Consider the following 14697-nt stretch of genomic DNA (forward strand, 5'->3'; position numbering starts at 1 on the left):
AGACTAGAAACTCTCTGCCGCAGCAGTGTCCCAGATCTGAATGAAGGGAGAGACTAATATGAGTCTGGTTATGAGCTGAGAAAAAGACAGTAGCAGCCACTGTCGACAGCTGTTCAATTATTTAATGTGTTGGGACAGATTGGACATAATTAAGATAATAAGTCCCACAAACAAGTACTCACCTGCAGAATGACTGCACTTCCCCCTAGGCTCACATCTTTGGTGAGAAAGTCAGTCCCAATGATTGCTAGGTACATGTTAGTGAAGCAATAATTTACATACTGTATCTGTTCATGAAGAAGGATTTCCCCATCCTGAGCACACAATGAGTTCCCCTTTCATCTAATTTTGGGACTGTGTCATACACAAAATAGTATGACAGTTCACTTTACACAACAGTGATATGGATGCAATTATCATTGATCAATTACATGTATGATATGAACGTTATTTGATACTGTGCTATCACAAACAATACCTTGTAGAATAACTATGAACTTTATAGTAATTTGACACCGTTTTTATTTTTTGCGTCTCAGAAAAAAGGAGGGGATTCCCAAAGAGAAAGTGATCTACCCTTTCCAGGCTCCTTTCCAGAGAAAAGTCGCATTACATTAAGGGGCACATATGGCAACTATAAATAATGACAAACGTACATTGGCCAGCATTGTCTAATATTATTTTTCGGACTTATACAGAATTTCCCGAGGTTTAGGTTTTCCCAATTCCGTCATGAGTTCAGAAGTGTCGTAGCCGATCTGATCTGAAAACAGACTGCGTGCACCTTTTCCCTGTCTTCAATTTACCTGCTATGTTATGTCCCATCAATTTCTGTAAACATATTCAATAATGGCAACAACTTTGGTTAAAGGACTTTAAAAAATCGAATATCTGAGGTAATTATAGATTTATGTTATAGATTTTATCTCACGTTTGTCTTTGGTTCTTATCAGAGGGCAATGCGAAGTAAAACCTATTCCTGGAAGTGCGCACAACCCCAATTCGAAACAATTTTCCTCCTTTTTTGCCCACGTTTATTCAGCTGGTTATTGACTTGAACAATTTGTACTGAAGTTTCTTTCAATGGACGTTACATTTTTTGGGGGAAAATTCCAGAGATTTAAATCTTGCATTCACTGCGGTGCACACAATTCCATCCCAGAGCAGAAAGCTGCTAGAAGCCTGGCGCCTTGGCAAGTGCGTCAGCGACGTCGCCAATTACATGAAAGTGAATGAAGCCAATTAACCGTTGAGTGACGACGACTTGAAATGAAAGACCCTCAGCCACTGAAACAGTTCCTCCACCAGAGGGTGGTCTGTCATATGATGTTATATATGGGCCTACACAAGGATTTCTGGAATCCTGCTAGAGTTCTATCAGCTCTCACTATTCCAAGGTGTGGTTATTGTCACCATTATCACCATGCCATGATTAATCAAGATTCTATATCATATTACACACTCAAGATTTGATCTACTTTGATAAATACATTCATCATTTGATATCATTATCACAATATCTGTAAAAGAAGGGGCTATCAGAGTATCAAATAGGAAAGATCTTATCTTTTCCAATAGGAAAGATAAAATTAGACAGAAAAGGTATGTTATGGTGTTTCAAGCACTTGCAACAGTATAACAAATATCTGTTGTTCTGATTTTTATATTTAGAATAACAATGACCAATTGGAGAACTACAACAACAAAAAATCTAAGATGGCAGTGACACATTTGAATCACATATTTATGTTATTTTTTGTATTGCAATAAAATATCTTAAAAACAAAGCTCTGTGAATGTGGCTGTTGCTAAGATGTGCCCTTCTCTTCCAGGGCCTGTGTAAGACGCAGATCTTGTATTTATCAGATGAAGCGCTGACATTAGCCTTGCTTAGAGTTCTTTACACACAAATATGTTGGGGTGTGTCAGGGTTTTATGGCAGTTGGGGTGTGGTACCAGCCTATAATTTGTGATTGACCATTATTGAGTAAATATTTCATTAGTAATCATTGAAATGATTTGTGTAATAATCCCAGTTTTTACTGTTATAACAGTGTAGATGCCCTAGACAATTTTTCTCTGACAGCGCACACTTCATGTACACAGAGACACAGCATGTCTGAGAGTTAGCAAGAGAGAAGGGGGGGGGGCACAGTAGTCCCGGGTGTATACCAGTGTCTGAGAATGGCTCAGCAGCCTCTGTGTGGTAAAGATAAGACTACTGCATACAAAGAAGACTGTTTCTTGGGAATTGGAGGTTTGACCTCAATGGCCACCCGCTGTGTACCCTGCACCCCCCATCATCATGGTATTACCAATTCTATTATGATAGAATTGCTTAACTGTATAATATAGGTTATACTTTTTCAGTTTCAGATATATTTATGTGTGTGTGTGTGTGTGTGTGTGTGTGTGTGTGTGTGTGTGTGTGTGTGTGTGTGTGTGTGTGTGTGTGTGTGTGTGTGTGTGTGTGTGTGTGTGTGTGTGTGTGTGTGTGTGTGTGTGTGTTTCACTGCACATGCCAGTGCAAAGACAGAGATGTATATTTGTGTGTGTAAATGTTTTTTTGTTTTTTTGCTCATGCACATGTTTATTATGAGTGGCATGGCTTTGCAGGGTGCTTTTATTCCTCTGTGTTTGCTGGGTGACAGTGTAATTCCTGGCCTCCCCCTTTCATCTTGATAACCTCTTATCAGAGACAAGCAGCTCGCTGACAGAGTGCCACCAGCCACATCCCTCGCCACCGCTCTCCACCACTCTCCTTTCCTCACACAAACCCAGCCTTACACAGTCAGGAGGACCTCATCCTCTCTCTCTCATCTTCATTGTTTCTCACTTTCTTTGAGTGAGCCATAAGGCTGAAAATGATCTCTACGACTTTGGATTTAATGCTTCATTCATCAATCAATACTGCACATTTCCTCAGTATTGTTCGAATTTGAATATTGTGTATTTGAATGCTCTCTTTCACCATTATAGGAACAGGGACTATACAGCAGTTGTTCAGGTAAAGTCTGTTCTACTTCAAAAAGACAGTTACAGGCAGTGAGCTACAGTAGGACGTGTTTCTTGTGCAATTAAAAGGTTGACTTCTCTCTAACTCTCTCCTAATTTCCCTGAAAACTGTAAATGAACAAAGGAGGAGGAAAGTTGGGGATGCTTTGACTACCAAATGACTGTGACAGAGTGAGGCCTGTCTGAAGCCTACCTGTGTCCAGACCATATCTCTCTCCATGATTGCAGCACCTCTCCCGATTTGCATTACTGTCCTCCACTCTAAGCTGTGCTGAACCACAGAGAAATGTATTCTTTGCATTTTTCATTTGCTTTGTTTAAATGCCCGTCTCTCCTTTTTCCATGTGTGTCTGGTCTTATCAGCATTGTATGCATATCCATCAACAGACAGAAACAGTCCCTACTGTAAGCTGGCTGCATGACTCAATAAAGATTGTAATTCAGGAGCAAATACTGAGAAGAGATTCCAAAGCGCAAAAGTCTAATGGAGGCAGTGACATTCTGACTTGGACATCTTACTAGTCTAAGATATTGGTCTAGATATAACTTAAACAAGTCACATTAATACACGCCTGTCATTTTAATACCCGTTAACTCCCCTTTTTTATACAACAGTTCCATCACATAAATCGTATATAAATAATGTTAAAAAGTTCATGTTTACCATTCCTGTCAATAACATAGAGGTAAATAATGATTATAAGGAGTTTCTGGGTATATATTTACTGACAATTTGTAGTTGTGACTGACTATAGTGAGTCTACCCAAGCAGACAAATTAGATGTCTCTTGGTATAGCAGGACCAGGAGGTGTGTCTTTCAAAAGAGTTCTTCCTAACCCCTCCCATCGCTCCCTTTCTAACGTTAACCTCAGTCATTTTTTTCGAGGGGTACAAGACCTCAGTTATTCTTCTGGCGATTTGCCCACACAGACATAGATCCAGACACTGGAACCTCAGAGTGGTGTGTTCTCTCAATCGCTCACCTAGCTGGGTATCCTGTACTGAGGCCATACTCTACTCTCCTTTGACATCCACTCTTCACAAGGACCTCAGGTAGGTGCAGCGTTTCTGTCACATTACAGTGCCACTGTACACTCTTAGAAAAAAGAGTTCTAAAAGGGTTCTTCGGCAGTCCCCATAGGAGAACCCTTTTTGATTCCATGTAGAACCCTTTTGAGTTCCATGTAGAACCACGTGTAGGAAGGGGTTATTCAAATGGTTCTCCTCTGGGGACAGCTGAAGAACCCTTAAAGGTTCTAGATAGCACCTTTTTTTCTAATAGTGTTCACAATATCAGCCTGAATGATAGTGGATGATCACAAGTGTAATGGTGTCTACCTGAAACCTGTGGAAGTTAGCCTTCTGTATTACTCCAGACCATTAGTTGTTTGATTGGCTGCGACCATATGTGAGATAGTAGTGGTGAGTGGCAATGACCTCTTTAGATAATTTTACATTTTGGTAACTACAACTGTAATCCTACAGTTACAGTCAATGAGTAGATGGTTGAATTATTTCTACACAGACAAGTGTATACTTATCAACATGTGTTGTGGAGTAATGGTGCGTGGATGTTCATGGATGTGAATTTATCAAGCATTTTCATTTAATGAATTCACTTTTTAATTAGAAAAATTTTACTTTACAACTTTGACGTCTATTTATTTTTGCCATAATGGATGAGAATAAATTCCATTGCAAAATGACAGTGAAATGTCACTATTTTCCAATTGTGGTTATTAAAGAAATAGTTTTGTTGTTGTTGCAGTGATAGCATTGATTCATTCTGCACTGTTTGTTATTAAGAGAAGTTCTGTGACAGTGGTTTTATATGGTCTGCTGGGTGGTAGTCAGCAGTAATTGTGCGACAACATATTTCTATTAATCAGATGAGATTAGGGTTGGTGTCCCGTCATATCACTGATGCTGGGTATATTTAGTATGACAATAATGTGCTCTATCTGATTTTCTCAGACTCTATCAGACCCTATCAGGCTCCTCTTTCCTCTTATCACAAGTTAATAAAGATATGGGTCAACATTGTCTCTACTACTAACAACATGCACTGTGTGTTCCAGAGCAGACACTACTTCTGTTATTTCCAGAGATGTATCATTTGTTTTGGTTAGAAGCACTCTCTGTTACATTATATAATCAATTAGCCACTACACTGAATGTGATAATGGTGTAGTGGTAAAAAATAAATAGGTGGGCAAACAACTGTGATCGCCGGTCATGGTGAAAAAGGTAACGCTTCCAATACTTTAAATGTATTTTTCTGCAAAAAGTGTGGAAACTGTAGGGGGGTTAACTGTGTTTATTTGCTTTTACCCTCCACTACACAATAAACTCATTTATACTAGGCTTATGCACTTTATATTATGCTAAATTGTCACTGAACTACATCAAATTATCTAGATGCTGAACATCTAGATTATTGCCATCTAATGAACTGTTGTGTTTGCTTTCCTTAGAACTCACATTCTGTTTTGACATTTAACCTTTATTTAACTAGGCAAGTCAGTTAAGAACAAATTCCTATTTACAATGACGGCCTACACCGGCCAAACCCGGACGACGCTGGGCCAATTGTGCGCCGCCCTATGGGACTCCCAATCACGTCCTGTTGTGATACAGCCTGGATTCAAACAAGGGTGTCTGTAGTGACAACTCTAGCACAGAGATGCAGTGCCTTAGACCGCTGCGCCACTTGTGAGCCCTAAATAGGAATTCCTATAAAGGTCATTGGTTGTAAGCAAACGTTTGTTCACTGTTTGTAGTTACAGATAGGTCTATTTATTTTTAGGGTCTACTTTCAGCCACAGTCAAATGAGGATCCTTAAAAGGGAAGTTTGAAAACATGCTGCTGTTGAGTGACCTTCATGTCTTTATGTTACATGTGTTTCTTTAAAATGGCGGCCTCACAAAAAAACTGTATTTGTAAACACTTCACATCAGCCTACTGAGATGCTGGTACTGTCTGGTTGTTGCTATAGCTCCTAATCAGGTTCCAACTAAGATTTCTTCCCTGTGACTCCCTAGGTTTCTCCTAATGTTTTCTGTTGTTTCAGAGTTAGTGGTTATATCTGTAAGCATGGAGGATTCCTCTGAACAGTCTCACTGGGTGTCTCCGGCTCTGCTCAGCTCTGATCCCCTGGCCAGCTTCTCCTCAGAGCCTGGCTTACTACCTCCAGGAGAGGAGGGAGAGCCCTTCTTCTCCAACCCTGAGACTGACTTCACCAGCCTTCCCTCCTACTTCTCCAACCCCAGCCACAGCAGGGCTCCATCAGGCTACAGACAGAGCTCAGGTCAGAAGCGAGGAACATAACATAACTTTAAAACATTTATGTTGACCTTTCATAGTGTAAATTAATATTGAATTTAAAACAATGCACAGTTTCTGTAATCAGGGACTCCCCTGACAACTGTGCCCTTCTACTGTTTCTCTCTTATACAGTTCGCCAGGTGTACTCCTCGCCCTCTCTCCTGAGCAACCTTCAATGGCTGGATGGCCCTGGCAGCCACTCTCTGAGCTCTCCATACAACCCATCATCCTCTACCTGGACCAGCAACCCTTTCACTAAGACTCCTCTGCACCCATACACCCCAACCTCCCTTTATGCCTCCAGCGCCACATCCTCGTTCACCTCCAGAGATGGGTACTCCTCTCCAGGTAGGGATGGCAAGGAGAGTCCCAGGCTTCAGGAGGCCCTGAAGGCTGAGCGCTTGAGTCCTTTGGGTGGAGGTGGTGGAAGCAGTTTTCTGAATCTAACTTCTGCTGCTGGGAGTGTGTGCACACCATCTCCCCACTCCCATTCACACATGCTGGGCCCCTACAGCTCGTACATGACCTCTCCGCAGGACTACACAATGGCAGGCCTCTACTCCTCCCCAGGGGCATGGATGAACCCCTCCTCCTACTCCCCCAAACTACGTAATAAGATGAGACTGTCTCCACCAGGTGAGCATCATGCATCATATCCATGCTATCCCATCTAAGTAATTTTACTCTGTCCTCTGAACGTCCTGTGGGATTCCAGAGAATTATTTGTGTGTCTGTGATTTGTGGCAGAGGCCAGAGAGTGTGTCAACTGTGGAGCCACTGCCACCCCTCTATGGCGTCGTGATGGAACAGGACACTACCTGTGTAACGCCTGTGGGCTTTACCACAAGATGAATGGCCAAAATCGTCCCCTGATCCGACCAAAGAAAAGACTGGTAAGATAATGCATAAGGACCGGATAAGATATGACAATAATCAGTTATAAATTCCATGGTGTTGACATGCCAATCAATTGATCGAAAAACACAATGAATCCAAATAAACATTGGAGCTCATCTTTAATCTACAGAATTGACTTATCTTTCTCTCTCTCTGTTTCAGATTGTCAGCAAGCGGGCCGGGACTCAATGTGCCAACTGTCACACCAGCACCACCACGCTGTGGAGACGGAACGCCAGGGGCGAGCCTGTGTGTAACGCCTGTGGACTCTACTTCAAGCTGCACAACGTGAGTCAATGAACAAGATACATTGACTGTTCTCAATTAGCTAGAGAACTACTATTACCATTTGTAGCTAGCACTTCCTCAGTGATTGAAACGGCAAAACCCCACACAACCCCAAGCTACTGATTCTTAACCCAAGTCATTGAACATAAACTCTACGTTTTAGCCTCAATAGGGAGTTTTTAAAAATGTATTTACCTCCTGTAGTATAGTAGTATCAGGTTAATACTGGAGAAAGAGAATGTACTAATTTATGTATGTGAAATTAAGGCACACTTCTCTTTTGACAGGTCAACAGACCCCTTACTATGAAGAAAGATGGTATCCAAACACGAAACCGTAAAGCGTCCAACAAGAACAAGAAGGGCAAGAAGAGCGCCATGTTGGAGCAATACCCTAACCTTTCACAGGGTCCCCCCCTCGATGACCACGGGGGCCCCTACTCCCTGGGTCCAGGGTCACAGCTCTCCTACAGCCACACCCCTCACTTCCTCTCCCCACCCTCCGGCCTGCACCCGTCTGCCAACCTGTCTTACACCCATCACCCAAACACTGGCATGGTGCCCACACTGGTGTGAAACAGACCTAGGCATATGCAGACCCATAAAGGCAACATACAGCACATACAGTACAGACACAAACTCGCCTACTGAGGAATAGCTTCTTTGTAGCAGTGGATGCCTTGTACATAAATGCATTTATACTTTTTTCCTTCCAATTTTATGTGTGAAGTTGATCTTGTCTTAACACTGGACATAATACTGCACATTTTTACAAGATCAAAAAAGAAAAACCTTTATGGAAGGATTTGATTGTATTTTGTTAAAGGCATATTCCATTTTTATGAAAACTAAAACTTTAAAATTAAAGTTTAAACTTCCCACTGTAATCATTGATACGGGTAACACTGGTATGAACTTGTAGCTGTATTTCGTAAATACGTACCGAATTGTGTGGACTAAAGTTGCCATATCCCTTTTCAAATGTTTATGATTTAGTTGAAGGTGAATGGGGATTAAAATGTGAATTGTTTTGTATTTGCTACATTTCTATATTTGTAATTTCTTACAAGCTCCTCATAAACAATAAAACATGAATGGTAAAATTAAGAAAACTGTTTCTGATTATTTACTATACAAATACCTGGGTTTGAGGCACACGTTTATCATTTTCAATGTGTAAATGGTATTTAAATTTTCTGCACTCTTTCAGGTGCTGTGGTGAGTCACTATAGTGGCATTGTACTTTCACTCACTGAGGTATAATGGTGTCTTTGTCCAGGCTCTGTTGGGAGGTAAGGACTGACAGTGGAATTGTATTGGGAGCACCGGACATGCAAATCCTCAGTTTTCCATTAAGCAGCGGTAAAGTGACAAAACATTCAACTCAAGTGAGAAAGGTGTGCCAGGTTCTACATTTAGATTGATGTGGCATTACCTACCGTTAGGTCAACAAAAATCGACACACAAGCTGGTACACACACACACAACTAAAAATAACTATATGAAGAACTGTAATATTCTACATTTCACGGAGTCGTGGCTGAACAAGGACATGGATAATATACACCTAGCTGGCTTTTCCATGCATCGTCAAGACTGGTCAGCAGCCTCGGGTAAGATGAGGGGGAGGGGTGTGTCTCTTTGTTAAGAAAAGCTGGAGCGTGATCTCTAATGTTAAGGAAGTCTCGAGTGGATGCTAAGCTACAAGACTGTTTTGCTAGCACAGACTGGAATATGTTCCGGGATTCATCCGATTACATTGAGGAGTTTACCACATCAGTTACCGGCTTCATTAATAAGGGCATCGACAACATCGCACGTACATATCCCACCCAGAAGCCATGGATTACCCGCAACATCCGCACTGAGCTAACGGCTAGAGCTGCTGCTTTCATGCGAGACACTAATCCTGAGGCTTATAAGAAATCCTGCAATGACCTCCAACGAGCCATCAAACAGGCAAAGCATAAATACAGGACTAAGATCGAATCCTACTATGCCGGCTCTGATGCTCGTCAGATGTGGCAGGGCTTGCAAACTATCTCGGATTACAAAAGGGAAACCCAGCCGCGAACTGCCCACTGACGAGCCTTCTATGCTCGCTCTGAGGCAAGCAACACTGAACCATGCATGAGAAAGCACCAGTTGTTCCAGACGACTTTGTGATCTCGCTCTCCGTTGCCGATGTGAATAAGACCTTAAAAATTCACAAAGTCGCAGGGACAGATTACCAGGACGCTTACTCAGAACATGCGCTGACCAGCTGGCAAGTGTCTTCACTAACATTTTATAAAACCTACATGTTTCAAGCAGACCACCATAGTCCCTGTGCCCCATAACGCCAAGGTAACCTGTCTAAATGACTATCGCCCCGTAGCACTCACATCTGTTGACATGAAATGCTTTGAAAGGCTGGTCATGGCTCACATCAACACCATCATCCCAGACACCCTGGACCCACCCCAATTCGCATATCGCCCCACAAATCCACAGGTGACGCAAACTTTATTGCACTCCACACTGCCCTCTCCCACATGGACAAGAGGAGCACATATGTGAGAATGCTGTTCATCGACTACAGCTTAGCGTTCAACACTATACTGCCCTCAAAGACCATCACTAATCTCAGGACCCTGGGACTGAACACCTCCCTTTGTAACTCGATACCGGACCCCCTCACGGGCCGCCTCTAGGTTATGAGGGTAGGCAACAACACATCTGCCATGCTGACTCTCAACATGGGGGCCCCTCAGGGGTATGTGCTTAGTCCCCTACTGTTCTCCGTCTTCAACACCATCATTAAGTTTTCTGACGACTTGACAGTGGTAGGCCTGATCCCCGATGACGAAGAGACAGCCTATAGGGAGGTCAGTGACCTGGCAATGTGGTACCAGGGGCTGTAGTGGAGCAGGTTGAGAGCTTCAAGTTCCTCAGTGTCCACATCACTAAGGAATTAACATGGTCCACAAACACCAACATAGTCGTGAAGAAGGCATAACAATGCCTCTTCCCCCACAGGAGGCTGGAAAGATTTGCCTTGGGCCCTCAGATCCTCAAAAGGTTATACAGTTGCACCACTGAGAGCATCTTGACTGGCTGCATCACCACTTGGTATGGCAACTACTTGGCATTTGATTGCAAGACGCTACAGATGGTAGTGCATAAGGCCAAGTACATCACTCCCTGCCATCCAGGACCTCTATACCAGGTGGTGTCATAGGAAGGCCTTAAAAATTGCTAAACACTCCAGCCACCCAAGTCATAGACTCTTCTCTCTGCTACCGCACGGCAAGCTGTACCGATGCACCAACTCTGGAACCAACAGGACCCTGAACAGCTTCTACCCCCATGCCATGAGACTGTTAAATGGTTAACCAAATAGCTACCCGGACTATCTGCATTGACACTTTTTGCACTCTTTTGACTTATCACATAAGTTGCTGATACTGTTTATTATCTATCCTGTTGCCTAGTCATTTTACCCCTACCTATATGTACAGTGCATACAGACCCCTTGACTTTTTCCATTTTATGTTATTTAAAAAAAAAAAATGTATTAAATAGTTTTTTCCCTCATCAATCTACACACAATACCCCATAATGACAAAGCAAAAACAGGTTTTAAGAAATGTTTGCTAATTTATATATATTTTTAAATATGATATTTCAGTTACATAAGTATTCAGACCATTTACTCAGTACTTTGTTGAAGCACTTTTGGCAGCGATTACAGCTTAGAGTCTTCTTGGGTATGAGGCTACAAGCTTGGCACACCTGTATTTTGGGAGTTTCTCCCATTCTTCTCTGCAGATCCTCTTAAGCTCTGTCAGGTTGGATTGGGAGCCGCTGCACAGCTACTTTCAGGTCTCTCTAGAGATATTCGATCGGGTTCAAGTCCAGGCTGGGCCACTCAAGGACATTCAGAGACTTGTCCCGATCCACTCCTGTGTTGTCTTGGCTGTGTGCTTAGGGTCGTTGTACAGTTGGAAGGTGAACCTTCGCCCCAGCCAGAGGTGAACATTTCACCCCAGTCTGGAGTAGGTTTTCATCAAGGATCCCTCTGTACATTGCTCCGTTCATCTTTCCCTCAATCCTGATTAGTCTCCCAGTCCCTGAAAAACATCCCAAAGCATGATGCTGCCACCACCATGCTTCACCGTAGGGATGATGCCAGGTTTCCTCCAGACGTGACGCTAGGGCATTCAGGCCAAAGACTTCAATCTTGGTTTCATCAGACCAGAGAATCTTGTTTCTCATGGTCAGAGTCCTTTAGGTGCCTTTTGGAAAACTCCAAGTAGGCTGTTGTGCCTTTTACTGAGGAGTGTCTTCCGTCTGGCCACTCCACAATAAAAGCCTGATTGGTGGAGAGCTGCAGAGATGGTTCTCCTTCTTGAAGGTTCTCCCATCTCCACAGAATAATTCTGGAGCTCTGTCAGAGTGACCATCGGGTTCTTGGTCACCTCCCTGACCAAGGCCCTTCTCCCCGATTTCTCAGTTTGGCTTGATTGGTGGAGTGCTGACCGAGTCTTGGTGATTCCAAAGTTCTTCCATTTAAGAATGATGTACACTTCCTAAGATCTGTGCCTCGACACAATCCTGTCTCGGAGCTCTACGGATTTTTTTTTGGACCTCATGGCTTGGTTTTTGCTCTGATATGCACTGTCAACTGTGGGACCTTAAATAGACACGTGTGTGCCTTTCCAAATCATGTCCAATCAATTGAATTTACCACAGGGGGACTCCAAGTTGTAAAAACATCTCAAGGATGATCAATGGAAACAGGATGCACCGAGCTCAATTTTGAGTCTCATAGAAAAGGGTCTGAATACTTGTGAAAATAAGGTATTTCTGTTTTTTGTTTTTTAATACATTTTCAAAAAATGTAATGCAAAAAGGTAATGTATAAACAACAATCATAATGTGCTTTGTAATGAATCAGAGACAAATATGATATTAAAGGTTTATATACTGATTAAAATTTGCTTACAGATGTAGCCAAAGGCTAAATCAATATCATGTGCTATGTCGGAAAGATATCAGTTTGTCTCTGTGAATGGTTTGTCCTCTGACAAATCAACTGTAAATTTCGGTGTTCCTCAAGGTTCCGTTTTATGACCACTATTGTTTTCACTATATATTTTACCTCTTGGGGATGTCATTCGAAAACATAATGTTAAATTTCACTGCTATGCGGATGACACACATCTGTACATTTCAATGAAACATGGTGAAGTCCCAAAATTGCCCTCGCTAGAAGCCTGTGTTTCAGACATAAGGAAGTGGATGGCTGCAAACTTTCTACTTTTAAACTCGGACAAAACAGAGATGCTTGTTCTAGGTCCCAAGAAACAAAGAGATCTTCTGTTGAATCTGACAATTAATCTTGATGGTTGTACGGTCATCTCAAATAAAACTGTGAAGGACCTCGGCGTTACTCTGGACCCTGATCTCTCTTTTGAAGAACATATCAAGACTGTTTCAAGGACAGCTTTTTTCCATTACGTAACATTGCAAAAATCTGAAACTTTCTGTCCAAAAATGATGCAGAAAAATTAATCCATGCTTTTGTTACTTCTAGGTTGGACAACTACAATGCTCTACTTTCTGGCTACCTGGATAAAGCACTAAATAAACTTCAGTTAGTGCTAAATACGGCTGCTAGAATCCTGACTAGAACCCAAAAATTTGATCATACACTGCTCAAAAAAATAAAGGGAACACTTAAACAACACAATGTAACTCCAAGTCAATCACACTTCTGTGAAATCAAACTGTCCACTTAGGAAGCAACACTGATTGACAATACATTTCACATGCTGTTGTGCAAATGGAATAGACAACAGGTGGAAATTATAGGCAATTAGCAAGACACCCCCAATAAAGGAGTGGTTCTGCAGGTGGTGACCACAAACCACTTCTCAGTTCCTATGCTTCCTGGCTGATGTTTTGGTCACTTTTGAATGCTGGCGGTGCTTTCACTCTAGTGGTAGCATGAGACGGAGTCTACAACCCACACAAGTGGCTCAGGTAGTGCAGCTCATCCAGGATGGCACATCAATGTGAGCTGTGGCAAGAAGGTTTGCTGTGTCTGTCAGCGTAGTGTCCAGAGCATGGAGGCGCTACCAGGAGACAGGCCAGTACATCAGGAGACGTGGAGGAGGCCGTAGGAGGGCAACAACCCAGCAGCAGGACCGCTACCTCCGCCTTTGTGCAAGGAGGAGCAGGAGAAGCACTGCCAGAGCCCTGCAAAATGACCTCCAGCAGGCCACAAAGTGCATGTGTCTGCTCAAACGGTTAGAAACAGACTCCATGAGGGTGGTTTTAGGGCCCAACGTCCACAGGTGGGGGTTGTGCTTACAGCCCAACACCGTGCAGGACGTGTGGCATTTGCCAGAGAACACCAAGATTGGCAAATTCGCCACTGGCTCTTCACAGATGAAAGCAGGTTCACACTGAGCACATGTGACCGACGTGACAGAGTCTGGAGACGCCGTGGAGAACGTTCTGCTGCCTGCAACATCCTCCAGCATGACCGATTTGGCGGTGGGTCAGTCATGGTGTGGGGTGGCATTTCTTTGGGGGGCCGCACAGCCCTCCATGTGCTCGCCAGAGGTAGCCTGACTGCCATTAGGTACCGAGATGAGATCCTCAGACACCTTGTGAGACCACATGCTGGTGCGGTTGGCCCTGGGTTCCTCCTAATGCAAGACAATACTAGACCTCATGTGGCTGGAGTGTGTCAGCAGTTCCTGCAAGAGGAAGGCATTGATGCTATGGACTGGCCCGCCCGTTCCCCAGACCTGAATCCAATTGAGCACATCTGGGACATCATGTCTTGCTCCATCCACCAACGCCACGTTGCACCACAGACTGTCCGGGAGTTGGCGGATGCTTTAGTCCAGGTCTGGGAGGAGATCCCTCAGGAGACCATCCTCCACCTCATCAGGAGCATGCCCAGGCGTTGTAGGGAGGTCATACAGGCACGTGGAGGCCACACACACTACTGAGCCTCATTTTGACTTGTTTTAAGGACATTACATCAAAGTTGGATTAGCCTGTAGTGTGGTTTTCCACTTTAATTTTGAGTGTGACTCCAAATCCAGACCTCCATGGGTTGATAAATTGGATTTCCATTGATTATTTTTGTGTGATTTTGTTGTCAGCACATTCAA

General features: G+C 43.2%; 1 protein-coding gene across 3 annotated transcripts; it reads left to right on the forward strand.

Moving 5' to 3' along the window:
* Positions 1–2775: 2775 nt before the first annotated feature.
* LOC106582882 (GATA-binding factor 2) lies at positions 2776–8637 on the forward strand. Of its 3 annotated transcripts, none has more exons than XM_045705489.2 (7): positions 2776–3007; positions 3947–4069; positions 6090–6324; positions 6474–6977; positions 7089–7234; positions 7401–7526; positions 7814–8637. In XM_045705489.2, exons 3-7 carry the CDS (start codon positions 6111–6113, stop codon positions 8099–8101), a joined length of 1278 nt encoding a protein of 425 aa, XP_045561445.1. In that variant the 5' UTR covers positions 2776–3007; positions 3947–4069; positions 6090–6110; the 3' UTR covers positions 8102–8637. The 3 variants fall into 3 exon arrangements, with proteins under 3 accessions (XP_045561445.1, XP_082823531.1, XP_045561444.1); XM_082967405.1 differs by having other exon boundaries at positions 2777–3007; positions 3140–4069; positions 6088–6324; XM_045705488.2 differs by lacking the exon at positions 2776–3007 and having other exon boundaries at positions 3058–4069.
* The last annotated feature ends 6060 nt before the right edge of the window (positions 8638–14697 follow it).

The sequence above is a fragment of the Salmo salar genome, chromosome 22 (genome assembly GCF_965601325.2).
Source record: "Salmo salar chromosome 22, fSalSal1, whole genome shotgun sequence".
Classification (NCBI taxonomy): domain Eukaryota; kingdom Metazoa; phylum Chordata; class Actinopteri; order Salmoniformes; family Salmonidae; genus Salmo; species Salmo salar.

Bases quoted from the DNA above. Each gene is read 5' to 3' on its own strand.
- LOC106582882 (XM_045705489.2), top strand. From the start codon at position 6,111: ATGGAGGATTCCTCTGAACAGTCTCACTGGGTGTCTCCGGCTCTGCTC. The intron at 6,978-7,088 runs GTGAGCATCATG...GATTTGTGGCAG, and splicing joins GATGAGACTGTCTCCACCAG to AGGCCAGAGAGTGTGTCAAC. The intron at 7,235-7,400 runs GTAAGATAATGC...TCTCTGTTTCAG, and splicing joins TCCGACCAAAGAAAAGACTG to ATTGTCAGCAAGCGGGCCGG.